General features: G+C 36.4%; 1 protein-coding gene across 4 annotated transcripts in view; it reads right to left on the bottom strand.

Moving 5' to 3' along the window:
- ACSL4 (acyl-CoA synthetase long chain family member 4) overlaps positions 1-27,415 on the bottom strand; it is a 73,864-nt gene that overhangs the window by 15,874 nt on the left and 30,575 nt on the right. Inside the window, exons 2-10 of one of the 4 annotated variants that reach the window (XM_081126772.1) lie at positions 25,993-26,042; positions 12,584-13,114; positions 12,161-12,338; positions 9,419-9,528; positions 9,158-9,296; positions 6,626-6,776; positions 6,352-6,475; positions 3,045-3,116; positions 507-646 (exon numbers count right to left, since the gene is read on the bottom strand). In XM_081126772.1, the coding sequence (XP_080982898.1) occupies positions 507-646; positions 3,045-3,116; positions 6,352-6,475; positions 6,626-6,776; positions 9,158-9,296; positions 9,419-9,528; positions 12,161-12,338; positions 12,584-12,934 (1,265 nt within the window). In that variant the 5' untranslated portion in view covers positions 12,935-13,114; positions 25,993-26,042. The remainder of the gene's footprint in view (positions 1-506; positions 647-3,044; positions 3,117-6,351; positions 6,476-6,625; positions 6,777-9,157; positions 9,297-9,418; positions 9,529-12,160; positions 12,339-12,583; positions 13,115-25,992; positions 26,043-27,415) is intronic. The other 3 variants (XM_081126773.1, XM_081126774.1, XM_081126775.1) reach the window with 3 other exon arrangements.

The following is a 27,415-nucleotide window of genomic DNA, read 5'->3' as shown; positions in this document are numbered from 1 at the left end:
AATACTATTTTAAGTTATTTTGGAACATTTAGTCATCTATCTTGTCTCCCTTCCAATGAAAAACGTTTCCCCATCTCCATGCCCCAGCACTGCATTTAAAATAACTGTTATAGTCACATACTTACTACACTATTTTATGAAACCAATAAATCAGAAACCTTCACGCAGAATAAATCTTGAAAATCACTTTTTAAAAGTTAGAAATGACACTGTTTTTAAACTCAATTTTCATGGATTCAAAATTCTATTCTAGTTTTTCTTCATGAGATCAAGTTTTATAATTAAATCTCAAATATTTATCCAATTATTAAAATTTGTTAAGTTGCCAAGGTCCTCTGCTTGCTATATCAGCAATGAGACTTAAAAGTAAATTTAAAAAATTCAACCTTATGATCATGTTGGTGGTGCTTAAATCAAATTAAGTTGCCATTTACTTATTTATCTTCCAGAGGTAAAAACACAAAAAGATAAAAAGACTCAAAATATAGTCTATAAAATGTACTTACAGATTGCAAAGCGGGGCATCATATCCCTTTTTGATCTGTTCCAATTTGTAATCATACCCTATCTTGAATAGAGTTTTCTGAATATAATTCATCTCTTGGACTTTGCTCATAACATTCTTATAAATTCGATCCATGATTTCCTATAAGGTAAGCAAAATATTCAATAATCTGAAAAAAATTACACCAACACTGAGACAGTCTTTAGTTGAAGATACCTTATTTACAACATCTTATGCTAATATTATCTTTAGTATAATAAATATATTTACTTTATTACATAGTTAATTTCACTGACTTGTCTCCTATTTCAAAAAAACTAAAGACAAGTATAGGGGTCTCTTCAGGTCTATACACTGAATTTATTTAAATTTTTAAAAATGTTAATTAGATTAAAAATATTCACCTCTCACATAAAGGTAATTTTTCAAAATTCCATTCTTTCAAATATATTCACTTATTATCAAATAGTGCCAAAACGTCCAACTATGCTGACTCTAATCCTAATGTTTTTCTCTTTATTACTAGTACTTTCTGACTCTTACAGCATGTCAGAGAGCTTTATAGTTTCTTAAAATTCTTATGTCCCTGTAACTTAGACATTTCTATTCCATCTTAATAGAAGCTTAGAAAACAAAAAAGGAACAGGATTCTTGTTCACAGCTCCTTGGAAAATTAGAGGTAGGACTAGGTTTGGGATAAACTGGCTCTCACGCTAATACATACAAAATAAAAAACAAAACAAAACAAACAAAATGGGAAAGAGGCTGCCCAATTAAAACTGCAGCCCAGTAGGGAAGGAGCAAAGACAGTAAGTATGCAGATCCCTCTCTCACACTTCCTACCCTCTGATCTCTCATGAGCACCAACAATTGGCTGAACCCAGCCAGAAATCAGAAGACAGGCAGGCCCTGGTAATTTGGTCACAGAAGTTAGCTTCCCAAGCCACAAAGTAAAGAAGAATAGACAATGGGCAACTGCAAAATACACAGCATATCATCTAACTCCTGTTTATCCTTCAAGCCTAAATTCAGACATTACTTCCTAGATTTCTCAGGCTTCCCACTCCCTAACTATGTTCCCTGATAGGGCTTATTAGGAGCGGCTCCTGTACTTTGGATAATAAAGCTAACATACTATTTCCCAAAACAAAACAACAAAAACATTCTTAAATGGATAGCCATAGTGGTTAAGACTCTGGGATCAGATTGGTAGAGTTCAAACTTCAACTCTACCACCTATGGGCTGTGTGACCTTAGGCAAATATTTTTCTTTATAAAATGTGGATAACAAGACCTAACTAGCAGAATTTTAGGGAGAATTAAGTGAGATAATCTACCTAAATAAAGCACTTAGCACAGTGCCTGGAACATAGTAAGTACTACCCTACCTATTATCAGCAACATTTTAGTTTGTAAACTTGCTGAATTCTACAGCACCTCTAAGTAAAAAGGCAAATGCTGCTCTGACTTATTCTAATTCTTTGGTTACTTGGTAATTTTGTAATTAGAAGCTAAAAGAAAAAAACCCCACAGTATCTTCCATCTCTAATTCTTGGAAAAACTTACACTGAACATTGCATTATCTAATCTTAGACTCTCCATGTGCAAAGACAATTCTGTGAAAGATATTGGGATAAGATTTAAAGTCTGATCATAATACAAGCAGTAGTGATACCCAGCCCCACTGGAATTTTCAAAGCCTAAAAGTAGTAGAATATGTTTAATTATACACGTTTGAAACATTGCATTAAATATTTCAGAATTTGTCATTATGAGACTATAAAACATAACATCTTATTTATATAAAGGGCAGCACTTCACACAAGGATTTTGAACAAGGAGAATTAAACATTTTTCTTTGGGAGCTCTCAAATGACAGCTTTCTAGGTCATCATAAGGGTCAAGAGGCTTGGATTTTAGACTCAACTCTGCCACTTACCAGCTCCGTAACCTTGGATATGCTGCTTCCATTCTCCAGGATGGCATAGGTTTCCCCATTTTTTAAATTAAGTGACTAAACAAAATGATCTTTAGAGTATATTCTACTTTTAAAGTATTATGACCAATCCTCACTCTAGGTCAGGGGTGGGGAACGTTTGGCCCGAGGGCCATATAAGGCCCGTGAAATCATTTGGTCTGGCCCTGCCAAGGCAACCGCAGGCAGGACTTGAAATTCAATAAATCTAGGACCTTTTCTCATAGCTAATTTTTAAGTTGATAATTTTGTATGGCCCTCGAATGACGTTATAAATATCCAAAAGGCCCTTGGCAGAAAAAAGGTTCCCCACCACTGCTCTAGGTAATTTGAACTTGGTCATTTTCAGCATCTAATTTTCAAGTATCAGCAAACTCTACCAGCTACACGTTTCAGAAGTTTTTGACTTCATCTCTCCCAATACTTATCTAAGGTTCTAAGGAACATATTTGCCATAATACACACAAAGAAAAAATGTCTCAAAATGCACACAAATACTTAAGTGTTTTACTTTTAAAAAGTCTACATTGCAAGCAACAAATGCCATTTATACTCTGCACTCACCGGAACAGCTGCCATGAGCGTAGGCTTCAGTACACTACAGTCTCCTTTACTTCCTTTTTTAATTTTGCTGGACTACATTAGAGAGTAAGTAAATAGGATTAGGGCAACTACTCTTAGCAAGAAACTGTTATCACTCAAGTGTTAACAATAACAAAGGCAGAAATTTACACATGGAATTTGATCTACTGCTCTGAGTTATTGGTTAAAACTATCATAACCTTTGAGCCTGAAGTTTAAGTGCTTTAGTGCTTTATCCCACAGATTATTTCTTCTAGCACATTTCAGCCTAGAGTAGAAACTATGATGTAGGAGAAGGGGATATTTTGGTAAATCAAGCATTCTTACAACATTACCATCAAATACAGCATTGACCATACATTTTTCAACGAGACAAAACCCCTCAACTAAGGTAGATCAAACACTAAAACAAAACTGAAGATAATTTTAACTTTGATTAACTAAAAGGCAAAATCATCATCTCAAAGTACTGCTATGAACATCAATTAACACATAGAAATACTAATTTGATAACATTTTGGTTGACAGAATACTGAAGACACTGGCAGTGACCATGTGGGGACATGCACATATATTTGTAAATGTGTGTATATGTTTTTTCTATTCTTTTCTTTTCTTTCTTGTATACATAAATACTATCTAATATTTCAAATGTCAGAGCAGAAGGTAGAAAAACTGATAGTCGCTCACCGAAAGAGGTAGACAAAAATAAGAATCTGCTATAATGCAGTTAGTAAGTTTAGCTGCATCACGTGCTAGCAATGGCCAACATAGGCAGTAAGAAAAGCAGCTCATGGGGGAAAGAGGGGGACATCTGTGATATTTTTAACAATAATAAAAACAAAACACAACAGCTCTTCAGAAGCAGTGGGATCCTCTGGTACCACCAGCTCTGCCACATAGAAGGTTCTGCTGGTAGAACTCGATAGCTTTTATCCTACTTTTCTTTAAGACAGAGGAAATAAAATTATTCCTTGTGTTTCACGTACGTGCAAGTGTGTGCAAGTTTGCAAGTGAAAAGCTACACCCGCACATGCACACCACACACAGAGGGCTGTTCTGTAGAGAACAAGATGGGCTCTAATGTCCTTCAAATCCAAGCTGATCTCCACATGCTGCTGACCAGTTTTTGCTATAGAGAGCAGTTCCAGGATATCAGTAGCCACAAGGAGTCATTTTTGGCTTTCTTTATAATTCTCAGTAATATTTCAGTTCTTGTCTTTATTGTGATCACAGTAACCCCAGTTTTGACAACATCACTGTCATCTGCTAGCTTCCAATATGGCCTCTCTGGTCTCCCACCTTTTTCTGATTTCCTACATAAGGGATACTCCTGGGTTTTTGATTCCTAGTCAGATTGAGACTCTTTATAATAAAGTTTATTTTAAAAGTAGGTATGAGTGGCCCTGACCGTTTTGTAACAGGATTCTAATGTACTACTTGGCCTGAGAGACAGCATGAATGAAGTGAGACCAGCAACAGACTCCGACTGCCCTGATCCCCACAGTGAGGCTATTGTTTTCAGAAACGCAGTGAAAGCAAGGGTTTTGTGTACTTCCCTGCTGGGGTGGAAATCATATGCAAAGCTTATTGAAACATCATAAGCTGTTTTGAAAACATCTCCGAACATAAGAAAGACTCACTACACTGCATCAAATGTAATCATCACAGGTTTTTCTTTAAATTTTAAAAATAACTTAAGCCCCAGTCTCATTCATAGGTCTATTACTACTTCACTAGATCAAGTCTTGTTTATCAGTTTACTTGACAGTTTACTTATTTTATCCATTACTATTCTAGCGGATTTTAAACGTGAATTTTTAGCTGAGTGGTTTGGTGAAATACAGCAAGCTCTCCATCTTATAAAGAAGATGTGGTCCTTAAAGTACAAAATAGGTAATTATTTGGAACACAGAACATTTTCTCATGGTGAAGCCACTTAAAAGATAGTGGGTAGTATCCTTGGGGGTAGGATAGTGGTAATGATGAGGAAGGGACACAGGGACATTCTAGAGTCTAGAAATGTTATTCCCCCCACCCCCCTTGATCTAGATGGTGATCATCACAGAGGTCTATATATGTATGTGTATATTAAATTTAATCAAGCAGTGCTCATTCTTAAGGTGTGTGCACTTTAAGTTTACATCTAAATCCCCTCCCCCCAAAACAGAGAAAGATGGTTGCAATCTCAAATAAGTATAAAAAAAAAATCTAACTTTTTTGTCTTAATATTATAAAAACTTACCTAACTTCTACCTAAAATGGTATGTGTACCAAAAAAAATATTACAGTTTCTAACTGAACACCAAGGGCACATCTTCCTACTAAATGCATGCTCCATCAAGACACCCAAATAAAAGGCAGCATTGCCTGGGGTCCTTAAAAATGACAGCTGTCCTCCAGTGATGGGAGTGGCAGAAGTCACAAAGAGAAGCAAGTCATTCCTACCTATACTCAGTTTATCTTTCAGCATTCTGAACTCCACAGCTCCCTTAGAAGCTCTTTTTCCCCCTCAATGTCTGGTTGAAGCTTTTCTATAGCCAAAGAAGAAATTAATCAGAGCTACGGACAGTAGGTATTAGATGTGTGAATTCAAATGGGCTTAAAATTCATGAATTAGCCCTACCCATTGTTGGGCTTCCTGCTATGAACAACAGGGAGAAGGGAGAAGCCTGACTCAGGGAAGAAATCTGGAGGCTGCCTTTGGACATGCTGCAATGCTGTCCAATAGAACTTTGCACGATGATGAAATGTCTGCTATCTGTGCTATCCATATGGTAGCCACAGGTAATATGTAGCTACTGAGAACTTGCAATGTGGCTAAAGAAATTAAAAAACTGAATTTTTATGATTTAATTTTAATTACTCTGTATTTCAACATGTAGCTAGTGGCTACTGTACTGGACAGCACAACTCGAGAGAAAACTCAGAGCAAAACTGGGCCAAAATCCTACCAACACATCTCTCCAAAACCCCACCAATGTTCATGAGTAATATGTCAAAAAAGGCCAAGTGTATTTATATTATCTATCCTAGCTCTCTGAAATAAAAATCCAATAAAGATAAGCTGAAAGAAATGATTAGTTTCAAAGTAATTTAAAAATACGTAGATAAAGCAATGTAAAAAACAAGTTTATTTTCTACAGCTACACATTGCTCATGGGAACGATTTTTGAAGTCATGGAATACGTTTTAGCTGAATTAAAATATCTCATGCTTTAATAATATGTTCTCAGCCAAACAATGGAACTTGCCATTGATCATGCCAATATGCTAAAAAGCTTGTCACCTGGTCAGAAAGTGTAAGTGGAGAAGAATATCCGATTCTACAGCCATAGGTAAAGCATGATATCTCTGCTGTCAATTCTAGGACATGAGCCAAAGGCAGGTAGCCAATATACGTGTCCTTTGGTCTAAAAAGAAGAGAAACATTTTAGCTTATCTTAAAAAGGCACTGTAAATTAGAAATGTCAATAACCTTATCTTTTTAATATAGATTAAGTTCAGAGAACGCCAATGTGAGCTCTGATTTCTAAGAAGAAAATCGAATGATTCTCTCTTACCCCAGACCAGGAATTCTCTCACACTGGCCTGCCATTCCAGCTATCAAATTGCTATGATGCATCATCACTCCCTTAGGTCGGCCAGTAGAACCACTGGTATACATGACGATAGCCATGTCCGAAGGAGCTGGTCTATTTGGAGGAATGCTTACTAAATGAATGAAAAAGCACCATATTAATGACTGGAAGATACACAAGCATTCGTGATACTACCACCATAATCAGGGTAATAGACATATCCATCACCTCCCTGAGTTTCTTTGAGTTCTGTTTTTGTTGTTAACTTATCTTTAAGGTGACTTCAACTCTAAAATTCTAACATGCTAAATTTTAAACAGCACACTGGGGCTTCAACTTTAAGATAGTGTATCATGCTAACCTAGTAACCTCCCTTCTATCCCAGAATATACCAAAATATCCAAGAAGAGATATATTATCAGAATTAAATAAAAGTTTAACAAGATTCTTGGATTTTTAAAAATCAGTTTATACTCTGTATGATACTATAATAGTGGATACCTGTCGTAATACATTTATACAAAACCCATAGAATGTACAACACCAAGAGTGATCCCCAATGTAAACTATGGACTTTGAGTGATTATGATGTGTCAATACTGTAGGCTCATCAATTGTAACAAATGTACGACTCCGCTGGGAAAAGTTGATAGTGTGAGAGGCAGTGTGTATGTAGGGGCAGGGAATATATGTGAATTCTCTGTACCTTCCTGTCAATTTTGCTGTGAATCTATAACTGCTCTACAAAATAAACAAAAAAATTAGTTTATGAAACTGAATTACATTTTATGCACAAGTTAAAATAAAAATTTTAAACAGTGTGATTTTGCCACTGAAATAACCAAAGGTAAAGTTATATGTAAATTGGCTAATGCTAACGCTCCTTAAAGATATCTGCTGTCAGAGTTTAAAAATCCAGAAAATTGGAACTAGATCCTTCGTTTGATGACTAATGAATGTAGCAGCAGTACATACAGGGTGGGGCAAAAGTAGGTTTACAGTAGTTTATATGGAAAATCATACAATGATAAATAATAATATAAGAATAAACTCTGTGTTTCATGTACTCACAACTGTAAACCTACTTTTCCTCACCCTGTATGTTAAGCTCTTCTCAGTCTAAGCACACAGTGTGACATTTCACTTCTTATCATCATAATAACAACTATCTCCTCAGATAAAGTATCACAAAAAATATGTACCTTATCTAGTGTAGAGATTAGTGGAACTAGGTGGGACATGTGATCTATCATGATATTGCTATGAGGACAAAATATCCCCAAAGTTTCGTGCCAACATCCTTTGATGAATTAGCAGAATTGACAACAGATCCCTACTGATCAGGACTTCCCATTCAAGTTTACCCCAATCCTGCAGGGTCAATCTGATGTTGAGAGATAATTCTCCATGGGTCTCTTGAGCTTCCACACATGGGTCTTGTGAGTAGAGGCACTGGCTTTATTCTAGAATATCTTTTCAAGAAAGTCTGTACAGTGAACAGACTTAGCAGACAGAGATAGTGTCTCCCTCCAAAGCCTCTGTTTACTGTCCGATACAACAGAGGTAATCTCTCTCTCCAGGACACAGGACAGGCATACTTACTGCCCATTGTAAGGTTCAGGTTCCCTAAGCTCAGGGTTCCTCTCCTATAACACAACCCACTGCATGTGCAGGGGTCATCTAACCCTCTTCACACTGCTCTGTGGAAACTGGGACACAAGGAAGCAACACAAATGCTGATACTCTGGGTACTGCTATTGCTGTGATTAAAAAACTGTCCATCTCTGACACAGGAGTCTTGTGTCTCCAAGAAGCTGTGGCAGCCTCACTTGTCTGCTTACAAGTTGGGTAAAACAACAGCCCCTATGTAAAATATTCATAAGCTAAACAGAGGTTCAACCAACATTTTCTTCTGCCAAAATGAATCCTTTCCTCATCTAGGACAGTATGGTGACCTTCACATTAAACATGACAGAAAAACTATTTAAATGGAGTGTTTAATTTCCTCAAGCCTCTGTCTTAATGACCAACTGATATTTTGCTACAAGGTGGATTTACTTGTTTCAAATGAAATAGCACTTACCACCTCAGTGGTAGAATAAATCCAAGCATGAATATTGGCAAACAGCTTTGCATCCCCTAAGACATCATTAAGATCACTAGAATTAAGTATTAAAAAAAGTTTACTGAATGGAAGTTCTGAGACCTTTTCCTTGTATGAGGCCCAAATTGGAAGGTTATAGTAGACTATTTAAAAAAAGAAAAGTTAGGCAGCAACTGCCATAAAGTCTGAACCATTACATACATCTCTACTACTTAGTAAATTTTAAAACACTGGTTATCTTTTAGAGGAAAAAGGTTAGGAAAATCTTAATAATATATGGTCTTGATAGTTTTTAAACATTTTTAAACTTCTTAATCAAAGAACTTTACACTTTTCATTCATGTCACTTCTTTTCCCAACCTACTGAAATAACCTTGAACAGATAAACTTGTTTTAACTGCTTTACTTACAGTTTTCTGGCTTGGATCCCAACTCTTCTACTGATTGCATGCTGTGAATCTCAAATCCTTCAGGGTATTCTGTTTTATTGATAGCCTTATTGTCCACATAAATGATATGTTTAACACAACTGATGTCTAACAACGCAGTCTGTTGGGCAGAAAGAAAATCCAGTTATTATATATGGGCCTGCAGTTAACTCAATTACTGAACATTTTTTCCTGTCCTGTCAGATAACACTACCATGAATTAAAAGAAAATTTCGTACTTACCTTAAGTTTACTTTCCAGAAGTTCAACACTAGTAATCAGATAGGCAGCCTCAGACTCATTTAACCCATGAACTACAGCTTCCCTGCCAAGTGTGGCATATAAAGTCACAACTACATAATAAAAAAATAAACACAAAAGTTAAATGATAAACATTTATTCAGTATATTATTTAAATCAGCCTTTAATGATACTCACAGATGCAAAGACATTTTATAATTTAATTTGATTTCATAGTCTCTGCTATATTATCCTTCAACCTAGTCTCAAATTTCCTGGTAGTCCAAAATTTTCCTCACAAATTCTCAGAATTCTAACTTTATAAACCTGATGAGACCCAGAAATACAGAAAGTGCCACAATTGGTCAAAAATAAGTCAATTAAGATGGTCAAGGCCAATAGGTTCTGGCTGAACTATTTTTTTTAACTTGTATTTTTTTAATTTTTAATTTTTTTTTCAATTACAGTTTATATTCAATATTATCTTGTATTAGTTTCAGGTGTACAGGTTAGTGGTTAGCCAGGGGTGGGTAACCTTTTTTTGCCAAGGGCTATTTGGATATTTATAACATCATTTGAGGACCATACAAAATTATCAACTTAAAATTAGCCTGCTATATTTGGTCAATTGGTATACTTATATTTGATCAATTGGTATATTTAATTGAATTTATTGAATTTCAAGTCCCGCCTGCGGTTGCCTTGGCAGGAACAGACCAAATGATTTTGCGGGCCATTTACGGCCCACAGGCCAGACATTCCCCACCCCTGGTAGATAACCATATACTTTACAAAGTGTTCCCTTTGATATTTCCAGTAACCAACTGGCACCACATATAGTTATCACATACACAATATTATTGACTACATTTCCTTTACTTTCCTTCACTGTATTTTATTTATTTTATTTTAAAAGCTTTCTTTTTTATATCTTTATTGATTTCAGAAAGAGGAAGGGAAAGGGAGAGAGAGAGATAGAAACATCAATGATGAGAGTCACTGATCGGCTGCCTCCTGCACACCCCCCAGCTGGGGATGGAGCCCACAACCCAGGCATGTGCCCTGACCAGAATCGAACTGCAATCTCCTGGATCCTAGGTCGATGCTCAACCACTGAGCTACGCCTAGCCGGGCTCCTTCACTGTATTTCAAATGCCCATGACTGTTTTGTAACTACCAATCTGTACTTAGTCCCTGCACTTTTTTCATCCAATCCGCCAAACTGCCCCCCTCTGACAACCATCAGTCTGTTCTCTGTACCTATTTTTCCATTTCTGTTTTGTTTGTTTATATTGCTCTTTATATTCCACATATAATTGAAATCATATGGTGCTTGTCTTTCTCTGACTGACTGACTTCAGTTAGCAATAATACCCTCAAGGTCCATCCATGCTGTCGAAAATGGTAAGATTTCATTCTTTTTTATGGTCTGGCTGAACTCTCAGTGCAAGTCAGAGCTATCCCAGGAAGGGCTCCCCTGTGACACACACTTTCACTTTCATTGGTCATAGCACCAAAGAAAGGGTAAGTCCTTGAGAATCCTCATATTTTGAGGATCTCAAGCCAGAAAATAGGCCATGAATCATGTTCTCACTCCTTCTAAGAAGCTTTTTTAGTGGGTCTCAAGTCCACGTTGACTGGAGATCTCCAAGCCTAAACTGGAGTGGAGAAGGACATCTGCTCTTTAGGATTTAACAGACAAAGAAAACAAACTGAAACCCAGATCAGTTAGAATCAGAGGACATCTGCTAGACTTAGATAGGCTTGGAAATTCAGCTCCAAGCTGGTAACCAAAACAGAAACATAGTTAAGAACAGCTACTTTTCCCATGCTGTTGAATGTTCGAGTTGGGTGATGCATATATAGGGGGTCATTTTCATATTATCTATTTTTGTTTGTTTTAAATGCAAACCCTTGATTCCTACACCACACCTAGAGTGTTCTATTTCATTCAACAAATAACCGAGTGCTTAGTATGTGACAGGCACTGTTATGGACTATTAATATTTTAAAATAATTTCTTGCACAATGGCTAAAGAAATATACCCAATTTTACTTCCAGGACAACATATCTAATTCCAGTTCAAGCTATCACATACTTCTTTCACATGTAAAATGGAAAAAGTAAAGTAAGAGACCTTGAAGTGAAACAATGAACTAGAATTATCTTAAGCAATGATTTTTTGGTGATTATTTGTGGGTCGCTGCCCCCCAAAATGCCTCTGAACCCGCAAATTTTCAAGTACAATTCACTTCCAATTAAAAAGTAAAATTCTGCCCGGCATGGCTCAGTGGTTGAGCATAGACCTATGATCCAGGAGATACTGGTTCAATTCCTGGTCAGGGCACATGCCTGGGTTGTAGGTAGGCTTGATCCCCAGCAGGGGGCGTGCAGGAGGCAGCCAATCAATGATTCTCTCATCATTGATTTTTTTCTTTCTCTCTCTCCCCCTCTCTCTTTGAAATCAATAAAAAATATATTAGAAATAAATTAAATAAATAAATAAAAAGTAAAATTCTAAATTCTATCTATTGAGCTGCCAAATCCCATACTAGCTCTTAAAAGTTATTATCTTTAACAGGAGTTATCAAATACCTTTTAACTACATTAAACACTGTTTTACAAATATAATTTAGGCAGATAAATGACTAAAGGACACCTACTTTGAAAACTTGAAGATCTCAGGACAATTTCACATGTAAGCAAAGCCCTCTCTCCCCCCTCCAAATGCACAAGGCACTTACGAGGAAAGTTGTATTTAAAGCAGGTCTGTGCTGCGATCATCCATTCGGCCCTGGTCTCACAGAAAATGGCAATAGTGTTCTTTGGTTTTAATCCCAATGCAGTGAGTCCACTACCAAAGTTATTCACTCGGAGGTTCACTTCAAGGTAGTTCATCCATTTATAATTCCCAAGAATTAACTGTTAAAGTGAGACATTCTCTAATATTAGTACATTTATTCAAACAAGCAATTTAAAAAATGATTCAAAGTGCGAAACTCTACAACTGCACTTAAGTGAATATATCGAAACTATGGAGGCCTTCTGAGAATCAGTTACACAGCACCATAATGGAATGCAAGGATATTTAAAATGCACCTGATTTATGATAAAGTAAAATGTACCCTCCCCATTTTAAAAAAATGAAAAGCACAAAAATGTTTTACCTTCTTAAAAACCTTTCCATTTGGCTGCATTTCATTTTCTTCACTTAGGATCTCCCTGGTCCCAAGGCTGTCCTTCTTCCCAAACGTGGATACGGCATGATCAAATAGCTTATCGAGAGTGTCTGCTCCGGGGATGTCTATGACAGCTAGTGAGTCGAAGTGCGTGACAGAGCGATATGGACTTCCAGGTTTGTCTGAAGTGGGTTTAGCTTTTATTCTCTTTGCCATAGCGTTTTTCTTCTTGGCATTGGTAAGAAAATACCATGGAATAAATATAAGGGCACTGTATATTGTTATTAACAAGTGGACAGGCAGCAAAATAATGGTGGGCACATTTAGCTTAAGTTTCATAGTGGCAAGGCTTCTAAAATGCTGTTTATTTCTTGTTATTCTTTGGCTTTGAAAAGCCTTATTGTGCTGAAGAAGGCAATAATGGAAGCAGCAGCAAGAGTAGTAGTATAGCCAAGGCAGTTCAATTTTAATGATACAGATAAAAGTTAGTAATCTTTGGAAGCCGACAATAAAGTACACCTGTAGGTGAAGACAATGAGCCAGGCAGAGAGCAGGAAAAAAAGACAAAACAAAAACAAAAGAGCATTAACAAGTTGATAGCATCATTGACTTAAATGCTCAGGTCTTTATTAGTTTATATAATTGATTTGATACAGAAATCTGAAATAACTGGTCTGAAAGATTGGCAGTTCCCATTTTCATCTTATTGCCATAAACGTCTGAATTGAATCTTCCCTAGGTTTTTAGGTATAATTGATACTCTGGGCATCATTCTGTAAGTTAGTTGTGTAACACTAATACTTACATGAATGAATGAATATGATATTTAATTATGGCTGAACTTTGGGAGAGTAGGGATGCCAATAATGTGTTTCTCTTAAATATGTATATGTAACCTAGAAATAAGTATATGCAAATCAGCTTTAAGTCAGATTTGGTTTTGTATCCAAAAGGGAAAACCAATCCAGCATTTTAGGTTTATTTCTCAAAGATCAACCCATAAATCTTATTCTGAGTTCTTCATTAAGGAAAGCTTCTGAGATAATGCTATTCGCTATCTCCTATTCCAAAAAATTAGAGCAAAACAATCATAAAACCATTTCCTAAGTGTCCTCTTTGTGCTCAAAATTGCACCAGTTGCTTGGGAGTGGTAGTATTAAGTCTGAAGTAGTGTAAGTCCCAGCCCTTGCCCGTTACAAGTTAATGCTTATGAGGCAATCAGCATACCAGATAGATCCAGCAATTTTCAAACTCTTTTTTTTTTGGGGGGGGGGGCAGACCACTAAACCACTTCTTCAAATAAAAACCCATGCAGACTACCCTGATATAAAACTAAAGTGGAATTGCTCTGGCTGCAGCAAAGATTGGAAGTATCCAGAGTCCCACCCTGAACTTCCTAGAACCCTACTCCCAAGGTTACCACAGAAGCATTTCCAGTGAAAAGCCCTGCAGAAATACGTAAGTGCTTTGGTGTGCAGGAAAAGCAATAAATGCAGTAGGAGTTCAGACGAAGTGCAAAATTGCCAAGAGTAACTAGTGGAGGATCTGTGGAAATTAGACTTAAGCTGAACCTTATGTTGAGGATATGGAAATAAAGGAGAAAAATGGAAGGCATTCCCGGTAGGAAAACATGAAGATACAGAGGTAGAAATCAAAGGACTTTGGGAGTGTAGAGAGTGCCAATAATAAGACACTAGCCTGACTGAGGCACAGAGTACTTGTTGGCTAAATAGGCGACAATAGTACAGGATCTTACAAATCTGGCAAAGCAGTTTTGATTTGATTAGGCAGAAAGCAGGAGGCTACTTCAGGTCAGGAGAACAGTGCCAATTGGAAAGGAACTGCAGAAACAGCCTCCAGGATACTATCAGGGAGTGTGCCTTCAGCTGAGAAAGATATTTTGGTGAGTGGCAGTGTATTTTAACCATAAACTTAAAATATGAGTTCACTTGGAGACAAATTGAAGTTCATCCTTCTGCAAATCTTGTGGAAACAGACAGGCAGACTACTGATCCCAGGACAGTTGTTTGTTTTTATACCAACTTCTATAAAATGGTAGCTTAATTCTACCTCTGCTTTTGTTTATGTCCTTCAACTGAGTGTGGTGAAATGAACAAGAAACTACAAGTGAAAAGACCTGGGTTTCAGTCCCCATCTTGTTCACTAACTGGCTGTGTGTAACCTTGAGCAAAGCCATCTGTTTGAGCTTCAGATAAGACTAGATCAGTAGCCCTTAATTGGAGGTGATGGGCCCCCTTGAGAATTCAGTGAGAACTATGGACCAATTCCCCTAAGAAAAATATGTAAAACATTACACACAATTTCAGGGGATTCATGAGTTCCCTAAAATGTACCCATGAACCCCAAAGGATGACACCAACCCTGAACTAAGAATTTCTGGCCTAGATGATTTCCTGGGGCCCTTTCAACTTCACATTTTATGATTTACCCTACCTAAATATTGTTTTCTCAGTCTCTCTCACAAGTCTGGTCATTCATTTCTTTGAGATAAGTTATGATCTACATCCCCTTGTTTAACTGACAGACCAAGGGCTCAGTTGTATGCTATAATGTCTTATTAAAGAAAACATTTTAAAAAGATAAGGTATATCAAGTGTCTGTCACAGTGCCTGGTCCTCAACATGCAAGATCCCCTCTAGTAATCCTTTCCTTCATCAGACATTTTGTGACTACTCAAATCCACAAATCTTTCCATTCTCTAAATTCCTTCATCACTTGAAATGTCTACCACTCATTCTGATCCTTGATTGTGCCATCATTTCCAAATATCTAAGCACCCAAACAGATCAGTAGTTCTCCATTCTATCAAATCCAACACCTCTTTCTTACACCAAATATTTTATAACACTACTTAATAAACCTTAAAGGATAGTAATAGATAATAACCCACCTACACACATAATTTTTAAAATTCCTTACTGGTATTATAAAGGAGTATCAAAAAGAAATTAATTCAAAATAAAATAATACTTATTTCAACATACATATTCTCAGGGATAATACTAGAAAACAAACAAAAGTCTCTAATTGATGAAGTGCCCTTAAGAGGTGAGTACCACTTGAGAAATTGAGAAAGTGTCAGACTAGGGGCTGAATACATATAAAGAAGTAAAAGACAGCTTTTGAAGGGCTTTATAATCTAGTTGGATTTAAACTGTACTGTATGTTTTTTAGTCATTCATGTTGTTATATACAGTTAATCTGTTATACATGTTTGTCTTAAGCCTTGGAGGTAGGGAAGTGTCTTCTACTTAAATCCTCATAGTATAGAGACACATACATGTACACACACACACACACACACACACACACACACACACACACACGGCAGACCTCAAAGTACATTCAGGTGAGGAGACACCAGAGAGATCATTTAGTCCAGATGTTTTCAAATTCTTTCTAGTGGTAGTGAGGGTCATCCATTTGAATATAATTTTATATGTAAATGAAAATACAAATACAGTCAAAAGTAAAAGCAGAGCTGCTTTGTATAGTTTTGAGCAGTTAATACAAAGATGAGTAAAACATGCCCTGCATTCTTTGTATGCATGTATGCATGTACATGTGTTCATATACAGGGTATCCTAAAAAATGTATACATACTTTAACAGCTGGTAGCTCAATGTTGAAAACGAAACATATTTTAATAAACACTGCCTTAATAATTATTCAAAGTGTGTGTATATTTTTGGGGGGATACCCTATATATGGGAAGGGGCAGGGGCATCAGTTCACAAATATATAAGATAGAATGTGATAAATCCCATAAGAGAAACAAGAATAAAATGCTAAAGATATTCAAAAGGCAGGGGGAGTGCATCCACTTTTGGAGAAAAAGAGAAGAGGGAGGAAGTAGAACCATCCGGAAAGGTTTCACAAAAGAACATAGCATTTGAAGTGGGTGTGAAGGATGCCTGTGTTTTCAAAAGGAAAGGGTAATGATTGGGAAATGAAGACAGTTTGATCAGAGAGAACAAATAGATGAGCAAATGAATGCAGCAGAACAGTACAGGATGTATCAGAAAAGCAGCACGTAGTGTAGCAGATGCTTTAATGCTCTCTGTACAAAGTGCTGTTTCACTTTTATGATCCAAAGCAAGAGGAAAATTGAATTATTCCAGAGTCAACTTCACTAGATTACAACTATACACTGACAGACACATGCATATGACAATTTGGTGACTCAAGATTAAGCACCCTGCTATTATATTAAGGGATGTTCTCTAAAGAGAGAACATCTGATGTCCTCTTGGATGGTAAATGGGCTGAAATTAGTTAGGAGATTTGGATTCTAACCTCAGTGTCTGCTATGAAGTGTGACTTTGAACAAGTTATGTGACCTCTCACTGAAAAGCTCTGTATCAGCGCCACCATATGTAAAAGAGGAATACTGCTTCTCGTAGCTACTGCATGGTTTTGTTGGTGGCATCCTTCATTTTATTCAGCTTAAATTCCATGGGCAATAATAATCAGTCCCTGGAATATACTCTCAATAATCTTGCCTCTCTCTTACTTTGTTGTACTTACTGGACTAAACCATGACTTGATTAAATCCAGTCTCCACCCAATAGGCACCTGTATGCACACAGTTGAATTTGACTGGACAAAAACCTGACTATGCTGAATTTCCCCCTTTAAATCTGTAATTGCTCCCTCAAGTGGGCCATACTGCACTGCACTAATCCATGCACTGGCCCACTCTCCAGGGTTGCATGCCTTCTTCTCTCTCCCCAGACCACCAATATTCCCCCTCCATCCTTACTCTCGGATGCTAACCTGGCTTACTATTTTGCTGAGAAAACTAAGGAAGTCTGAAGAGAACTTTCACAGGCTCCCATGGCCCACCACTGTGTCTACCCACCTACTAGCATATGTAGCCTCATGCTCTTTTCACTCCTGTGACTACAGATGAACTGGTGATGCTCCCAGGTAAGGCCACACCCTTCACCCATGCAGGGCACCTTGTCAAGCTATAAAAACCTGGAGGTGCTGCTCTCCCATTTCATCCCTTGCTCTCTTGCTTCATTAATGTCCTGCTCTTCTGAATTGCTCCCATAGGCATTATAATGGGCTATTATTTCCTTCATCTTAAAAACCATTCCCTGATTGCTGACGGAGGACAAACTGGGAAGAAGCAACCAACATGCCATGCTAAGGAGTTGGTGGTAAACCACTAAATTTTGTAATGAAGGGAGTAATATTATCAGACTTGTTTTCTAAAGATCAGTCTGAGAGCCAAAGAACAACAAAACCCCAACACAAAAACAAAAACCCGCCACCGTTCCTTCTCTTATACCTTCTTCTCTGGCTACAGCACCATTTTTTCTGCTCCTTAGAATTCCTTAAAAGATTCATCTACGCTCTCTCCATGTTTTCTCCTATTTTCTCTCAAACCCACTACATTCAGGTTTTTGCCACCCACAACTGCACCAAATTGCTGAGATCAAAGTCACTAGTGACTTTCATGTTGTCAGATCCCAAGGTCAAGTAAAAGCTCAGTCCTCATTTCCCTTGGCCCACCAGCATCCTTTCACACAGTTGACCCTACTTTTCCCGCTTGAAACTTCTTCATTTGACTTCCAAGAAACCATATGCTTCAGGTTTTCTTCCTACTTCCCTGGTCATTCCTTCTCAATCTTCTTTGCTGCTTTTTCCTCATTTCCCTGATCTCTAAAGGCTACAGTGCTCAGTCTTTGAGCCTCTTCTCTTCTTCATCTATACTCACTCCCATGATAATCCCATTTAGTCTCACAGCTTTAAACAGCATGTATATGGTGGTGACTTCCTAACTGCTCTCCCTAGCCTGGAAGTCTCCCTTAAACACCAGGTTTTATATCCAACTGTTTCCTCAATAGAACCATTTAGAATCAGTTAAGTACTTCAAACTTATGATGTTCAAAACTTAGCCACTGATAACCCTTCACAAACCTCTTCCACCCAGTCTTGCCCATTTCCGTTAATTACAGTTGGAATGACCAAAAACCTTAGATTTCCTCTTTCACTCCTCCATAAATTCCATACCAAATTCATCAGCAAATCCTACTGGCTCTACTTACAAAACAGATATCAAATTCGATTACTTCTCACCACTTCCACTCCTCCCATCTTGGTTCAGGCCACTACCATCACTATCATCTGTTACCTGGACAAATGCAATAGCCAATATGATCTCCCTGCTCCCATCTTGATAATAAATTCTAAACTCAGCAGCCAGTGTTCTAATTAAAACGTAGGTTAGATGTATGTCATTCCTCTGCTGAAAACCTTTCAAAGAATCCTCACGTAACTCACTTAGGAAAAACTAGTCTTTACTACGAACACAGGTCTTTCCCCTAGCTCTTAAGTGTCTGACTTAAACTTCTACTGTACTTTCCCCTAGATCATTCTGCTATAGTCACTTGTTCTTAGCTGTTTCTGGAACATACCAAGCATGATCCTATCTCAGGACTTTTGTACATGCTGTTCTCTTCACCTGGAATGTTCTTCCAAGATACCTGTATAGCTTATTTTTCACATCCTTTTTGTCTTTAATGAAATATCACCTTCTCAGTGAGGCCTTTTCCAGTCACTCTATCTAAAATTGAACCCCAACATTCCAATCATTTTCCCGCTTTATTTTTCTCCTTAGCAGTTATCACTAATACATCACATGCTTTATTTTTCATGTTCACTAACAAAGTCCCCATTAGAACACAAGCTTCTTGAGGGAAGAGTTTATTGTTTGTTGCTGAATCCTCAGCAACTACAAAAATACCTACATGTGTTAGTTGTTCAATAAATTTGTTGACTGAAATAAGAACATACATGGAATTGCTCTGAAACTATAAACAAATATATATGCAAGACAATAGCCTAAAGATAACCAACCTTAGTCATCTTTTAAAAAATCGCTTGTCCATGCCAATACTCTAGGAGATGGTATACTCTTAAAATCTCTGGTACTTAAAATAAATTTGAACATGTTTTTAGTTGCTTAATAAAAAAATATAAAACTAAACAAACTGTTGCACAGAGGGAAAAGATTGGTGTTATAAAAACATGAGGGCTATACAGTTTGTAATATGTGCTTTCTGTACAGATGTCTTTATAAAGATATGCTGTCCTTCCATGGATGAAGTGTAACACTGCTGCCCCACAATTGGTAGTACATGAACTCTGAGTTGTGCTTCCTTGAAGTAATGCATTTATTTCTACATCAGCTGGAAAAGGGTAAGACATCATCTTCAGTCATGGAATAGTTGATTGTTCATGTTGAGGTTTACCATTCCATATAAAAAGCATATTAATAACCACTTATTGAGCATTTACTATGGGCCGGGCTGTGCTCAATTCTTTAGATACATTATTTTATTTAATCCTTCAGAAAACCCCTTTAAGGTAGTATCTTCACTTTACTGCTGATGTAACAACCATCTCAGACAGATTAAATAATTTACCCAAGGTAACATAGCTAAGTAGGGATTTTTGACCCTGGTCTATCTGATTTTAAAATCCATGCTTTCAGCTACACTGTCTGTGACTCTGGTCATACTGGTGTAATCTAAATTGATAAGAGTGACAAACTTTGTGTATAAAGAAATCCTGGCAACAATTTTGAGCACTGACCTGCCCTACAAATTAATGCATTTTTATAGAGGGAAAAAAAAGTTTGTGTGAAAAATAAGATGCAACTTTATTTTATTATTTTGTTTTGAGGCCAAGCTTAATAATAACTATTTCATTCCAGTTACTTCAAAAGTTCTGAGATAGTTAGACTAAACACAAAAAGCATTAGCAATACATTAAGCTCTAGTATAGAAAGGAAATAAATACTACATACTGATTAAAGTCCAAATTTAAAAGAAGAAATCATCATCCCCAGAAGCATATTACAGATAAATCATCAATTTAAGAATGAAAGAGAGAAACTAATAAACTGAAATTATATAAGGCCAAGATAATTTTTCAGAACTTTTAGAAAATGGACTAAACCAAGCAAGGATCCTTGCATCTGCCAAGTTGAAACACTCAATACAGACAAATTAAATTAATCTGTCCTTGACATAAGACTTTATAAAAGTGTAAAAAAATATCAATTTGAAAATCAATGATTAACTATATAAATACTACTTTAAGAAATCACATTTTTCAAGTCATTTGAAGGTAATTTAAGGGTAATTCAAATGCCAAATAAAGAGATAATTTGCCTTCTGAAAAGGATTAGCTTTATGTACTAAATATTAAAAAAGAAAACCATTATGAAAGTTTCAAGAGATTAAACAGATAACTATACCTATTACACTTTAAAAGAACATATTTCTCCATAGATGTTGCACCATCAAGACTTTTGTAATTGGTGGAGTGCTTTTTAAAAAATCTTGTTTTTTTTCACACATTATTAAAAAGTTCCAAATGATTTTAAAACATACAGGAGAAGGCTCAAATACTATGTTAAGGGCTGCATTTGGTTAATAAAATCAAACTTTACAGAAGGTACATTACAATACAGTTAACTTTATATTACTATTAAAACTTAATATTTTAAGAAAATAAAATTCATTAAGAGTAGCTAGCAGGATCTTTTAATATCAGTCTATAAGACTGAATAATCATGTGGAATATACTTCAGTCTGCTCCTTATCTTATCTGACTTAAATTGGTAGACCAATCTAATCAATATTAAATAGCTTGTACAATTAAACTTTAAACCTGATAATTATAATAAATTTGAAAATGATCCTAAATACATTTATTGTTATAATAAATTATAATAAATACACTTGAAAACTGAAAAACAAAACAAAACAAAATAAAAACCTAGGGTGAATAATATAGATGCCATATACCAACACATTGCACCTGTGCCTTGCTATTTTGACTAGAAGTATCTCACAACTATGACTGATCTTTGGATGCATCTCTCTAACAAGATTAGTCAAACCTGTTTACTTCATTACTTGGAGAGGTATTAACTGCTGAAGTTTCCATCCTGCCAGTCTCTTCCCAGCTTTTCCCAGCAAAGAAAGCACCTCAGCTGCCATGTTGAAGATCTTTCATGCTCTACCACAAGTTCCCTCCCATAATGCCTTTAAGAACTTCCCCAGTATGCATCAGATAATGTTTTTTCTAGGTCACAGAATGGTATAATTGGGATCCTATCTATATGTGTTGAAATGAGGAGATCTAGGAGAGAGTGTTGCTGCTTATACATTTCACATACACTGTGTACATGTATTTCCTCATTTCAGTGATCACATGATGTTTTTTCCTAATCCTCACCTGAGGATACTTTTCCCATTGCTTTACAGACAGAAGTAGAAGGGAGAGAGAGAGAAACATCAAGGTGAGATAGACACATTGATTGGTTGCCTCCCACATGAGACATGACTGGGGCTGGGTTCAAACCTGCAACCAAGGTACATGACCTTGACCAGAATCGAACCGCATAACCTTGGGTTCATGGCCCGATGCTCTAACCATTGAGCCAAACCAGCTGGAGCACAACATGATTTTAAAATATGCAACATTCTAAAGTTAGGAGTTAACTATATATAGTTTAATCCAAAGTCTATATTTAAGGAATTTTAAGGCTAAGTCATGCTAGAAGTGGTATCTACTGAGAAAGTATGATGTTACAATCCAACTTTATTAGACATCATGAAAAGGGAGAAAACAAACTTTTGGGAGTTGTTTGGAGAGAAATATAAAGGGTTCAGTGCTATAGACGGGGAGCAGATAGCACAATGACAATTTCAACAGCTGCTGCTAAAGAGTAACTGCTACAGGTCCATATAGACAAAATCTTGCTGCTAAATTAAGATGGACCATCGTGCCCGGCTGAGTGTGCCTCAGTGGTTGAGCATTGACCTATGATGAAGGAGATCACAGTTCGATTCCCAGTCAGGGCACATGTCTGGGTTGCGGGCTCGATCCCCAGCGCGGGGGGGGGGGGCGAGGGGGATGTAGGAGGCAGCCAATTGATGACTCTCATCATTGATGTTTCTATCTCTTTCTCTCCCTCTCTCATCCTCTCTCTGAAATCAATAAAGATATATTAAATTAAAAAAAGAACACAGTGAGCCAATTCCTATATATTAAAAAAAAAAAAGATGGACCATTGTGCCATGGTGTAGACTTCAATTTTGCCTCTACAGTTTTCCACTTACTGGGTAGTTTTCTCTATGGGAACACAATTATGATTTTAACATAAATTAATCAAAGTAATTGAGTTACATAATTGAACTTAAAAAATAACTCACTGTAATAATAAATGTGTTTTGTCCCAGTGATGAATATTCAGCAGTCCTCATTTATCTTTGGTTTTGCTTTCTACAGTTTCACTTACCCATGGTCAACTGTGGTCTGGAAATATTAAATGGAAAATTCTAGAAATAAACAATTCATAATTTTTAAATTGTGCACTATTCTGAGTAATGTGATGAAATCTCACCCTTTCTCGCTCCATTCTGCCAAAGATTTGAATCATCCCTTTGTCCAGCATATTCAAGCTGTATATGCTCCCCACCAACTAGACACCTAGTAGCCATTTTGGTTATCAGATCGGTTATGGCAGTATCACAATGTCTGTGTTCGAGTAACACTTATTTTATTGCTATAATTGTCCTATTTTATTATTAGTTATTGTTGTTAATCTCTTACTGTGTCTGATTGATAGATTAAACTTTATCATTGGTATGTATATATAGAAAAAAACATAGTATATATAGAGTTCAGTACTATCTGTAGTATCAGACATCCACTGGAGGTCTTGGAACATTTCTCTCATGGATAAGGTAGGACTACTGTACAGAGTATATCTATCTCCTGTCATCTTATCTATTTACTATAGCAGTAATAGTGCCCACAGGAATATCTTTGTGTTACAGGGAGAGTTTACTACACCTTTTGCCACATCATCTACCCTCTACATTTGCTAGAGGAGGAGCCAGTTTAATAGGTTAGCTCTTTGTTAATGTTGTTCCCTGGTCCTTCATACTGTTAAAAATCATACAACCATGTACTCTTAAACCATTTCTTACAAAATGACCTAATAAACCACTGAAACAAGTAAGTCAGCTACCTGGCCACCATAATGTGAAACTGTATCATGGTTTAAAAAAAAAAAAAAAAAACTCACTCTGCTCTTCAGTATTAAATATAGCTTATGAGTGACACTAATAAAAGAAGAACTCAAATATTGGTAAATCTGTTGAAGATGGAAATCTTATGGCCCATTCAGTCAACCCTCAAATATTAGCACTAGTAAAGAAGGGAAGAACACAGATATTCCAAAGGCAGCAGATAACTCAAAATGTATTTTTATTCTTAACATTTCATTATGGGTGTGTCTAATGTTTCAGAAATTAAAGATCTCCTTTTTTAATTAAATTTATTGGTATGAGAGAATTCTTAACTAAAGAAGGAAGCCACATCAAGCCAAATATAAGTAGCCATTAAAAAGGACTCCTAGAGTTAATGTTTCCATGTTAGGGATGGGGAGATACTTTCCATTCTGTTCTCTTCCTTCACATTCATTTCTTTACTTTGTCCTAGGCATGCTTCACTAAGGTGAGTGACGCAACGGAGATAAGGAAATTAGGTATTTCTGTTTTTAAGTGTATTTTGGGATAGCCAAGGCAAAGCTATGTCAATGAAGTCTCTAAAGTGTCACAGACACTCCAAAGTGGCTATAAACTCCTGAAAAGACTGGCCAGGTGTTCCTGTTAATGCTTCTGCTAACTCTCAGTCTTCACCTTGGCAGCTTTTTCTTATACATCTAGATGGGCTGCAGGCCAAGTGTTACAGATGTTTGTCTGTCTGTGTAGGGTGTGTGTGTGGGGGTTGTGGGTGTGGGTGTGGGTGTGTGAAAGAGAAAGAGAGAGAGAGAGAGCAAGCATGAGGAAGCAAGCAAACACTGTGGGTAAATAAGTTAACTTTAGAAGCCTGAAAACTACAGCCCTCATAAAGACACCATTGTCTCTTTCCCAAAGGAAATGCTAATCTTATTGACATCATACCTGCTTTGTCAATCACGGGGTAGCATGCTGCTTAAGTAGCTGAATTCAGAGACAGCTAATTCTGGCCTGCTAAAGAAAATCTTTGGCCATGTTTTAGATTCTTCTAAATGCAGGCTAATCAGTAGATTTTAGCACTCAGCAATAGAAGAATATTAAGTCGCTCAAATTTCTTTATAGTTGAAATTCAAAATTAGTTACCAGCACACACAAACTAGTAGATTTTCTGTTATAACTTCTTAACCTATTATAATGAAAGCAATTCTCAGAAGATCAGAAATATGAGCGGCAGCACTATATATAGGGTTTTGATTCTGGTTCAAGCAGCTTGCTGAGCTATAAGACCTGAAACAAATTAAATAATTCCTACTCTGTTTCATCATCTATAAAAGGAGAAAGTTGGATTCATATTTTAAGATATCACAGACCAGTAAAAAAATTATAAAGAAAGAAGGATGGTAAATGGAATAACACAGCTGTCAACCTTTTGCCAGGTATGAACATTAAAGAACACACACACACAACTACCACTTACTATCACAATCATTTCATAAAATATAGAACATGTTTAATTTCCCAAAATGAGAAGGATATATCTTATAATAAGAAGCAATCCTTTAAGAGGAAAAAGTTTAGCTTTAAAAAAATTCATGGCCTATTGTCCTTATTTCCTGCACTTCACCATGGATCAGTAAAAACTCTTCACTGACAAGCATTGGCCTAAAAATCAATGTTAGGGAACTACTAGACTAGGTAATTTTCAAGGTCCAAGGCTCAAACACTATGATTCTAATTTTAGGTAATCTGCTGTATTTCCTTTATTCTATATTATTGTCTAGAATAGGTGCCTCAGTGAAGCACAGTACTAATACTTAAATTTTTGAAGATCAGAAATATATTTAAATCAGTTTAAGAAAGTAACTAGAATAAGCTTCAATGTACTGCACGAAAGTATACACTACTACAAATGGAACTTCAATAATAATGAATCAATCACTGGATACTTACTATTAAGCCCATTTTACAGATGAGGAAATTGATACAAAGGGAAGCTAAATAGCTTGTCAAAGACACACACAGCCTATAAGCCTCACTAGACTGGAATTCTAATCTTCGACTCCATTTTTAAGATTTTATTTAGATATTAATTATCATTTTCCCTTTTATAAAGAGTGACAGATGGTTTCAATCCTAAGAGTTGCACAAGGTAAAAAGTTTTCCTATTACTTTTCCAAATGCTGCCTTTCTTTTAACAGAAATATAAATATTGGCAGGGTTTTTCCACTATAAAAAGAGTCAAGATGCCTGCTGTTATGGGCAGTTAATTTTCTCTAAAAGCTGATATAATTACAAGTTTAGAATTTTTAAAGAATGAATACTTACAGATTTCCTCTTCTCTTAAGAAGAACACAAATATCTTTCACAATTTCAATCTGCAATAAGAGACAACATTTATTGGTACAATGACATGAATAAAGAACCCCTTTTAAAAAAACCTCAAGTGCTGTTTCACATTACATATGCACCTTAGCTCATGATGAGCCATGTACCAAAGGGGAAACAAGAAATGATAAGAGATGAGTGTCTCACTAGTAGCAGTGCTATTAGGATCTCAGAAAAGTAATTGAGCCTGACTCTAAGAAACAGCAGTTCAAATTCTATGGGCAAATGGCAAGATTGAAAAATAAGCAGAGGAATTAATAGACATTTTTCCAAAGAAGACATACAGATGGCTAACAGGCACATGACAAGGTGTGCAACCTCACTAACCACCAGGGAAATGCAAATCAAAACTACAATGAGATAGCACCTCATACCTGTTATAATAACCATTATAAAAAAGACAAGAGATAATAAGTGTTGTCAAGGATGTGCAGAAATGGGAACTCTTGTGCACTGTTGGTGGGAACGTAAATTGGTGCAGCCATTATGAATAATAGCTTGGAGGTTTCTCAAAATACCAAAAGTAGATCTATCATATGATTCAGCAATCCCACTTCTGGGTATATATCCAAAGGAAATGAAAACAGGATACCGAAAAGATATCTGCATCCCCATGCTCACTGCAGCATTCATTCACAATAGCCAAGATATGAAAACAGCCTAAGCATCTTCCAACAGATAAATGGATAAAGAAGATGTGGTATACATATACAATGGAATATTTATTCAGAAATGAGAAAGAAATCCTGCCATTTGCAGCAACATGTATGGACCTTGAGGGCATTCTACTTAGTGAGATATGTCAAACAGAAAGACAAATACTGTATGATATCACTTTTATGTAGAATCTAAAAAAGCTGAAGGCATAGAAACAGAATAAAATGGTGGTGACCAAGAGCTGAGGTTAGGGGGAAAATGTGGGGTACAAATTTGCAACTAGAAGCTAAATAAGTTATGGAGAGCTATTATACAGCACAGTGATTATAATCAAAAATACTATGTTACTTTCTTCAAACTGCTAAAAGACTAGATTTTAAATGTCCTCACCACAAAAAAGAAATGACAGTTACGTGACATGCTGGAGGTGTTAGCTAAAGTTATGGTGGTAACCATATTATAATATATAAATGTATAAAAGTAACACAGTACATACCTTAAACTTACACAATGTTACATGTCAATTATATCTCAATAAAAAGAAAAGAAAATGCAAGAAGCTGCAGTCATGTTCTTAACAGTTTTATTTGTTCCCCTTATTCCTCCACAGTCAGGATAGGAGCCAAGTTCAGAGACAGAGACAAAGGCTGACCAGAGAGGACTAGATAGACACTCCTACCCCAAATGGCTGCAGGCACCTATTTTC

The sequence above is a fragment of the Miniopterus schreibersii genome (genome assembly GCF_964146895.1).
Source record: "Miniopterus schreibersii genome assembly, chromosome: X".
NCBI classification, from domain to species: Eukaryota; Metazoa; Chordata; class Mammalia; order Chiroptera; family Miniopteridae; genus Miniopterus; species Miniopterus schreibersii.
Note: the sequence above shows the minus strand (reverse complement) of the source record. Positions and strands in the feature narration are given on the sequence as shown.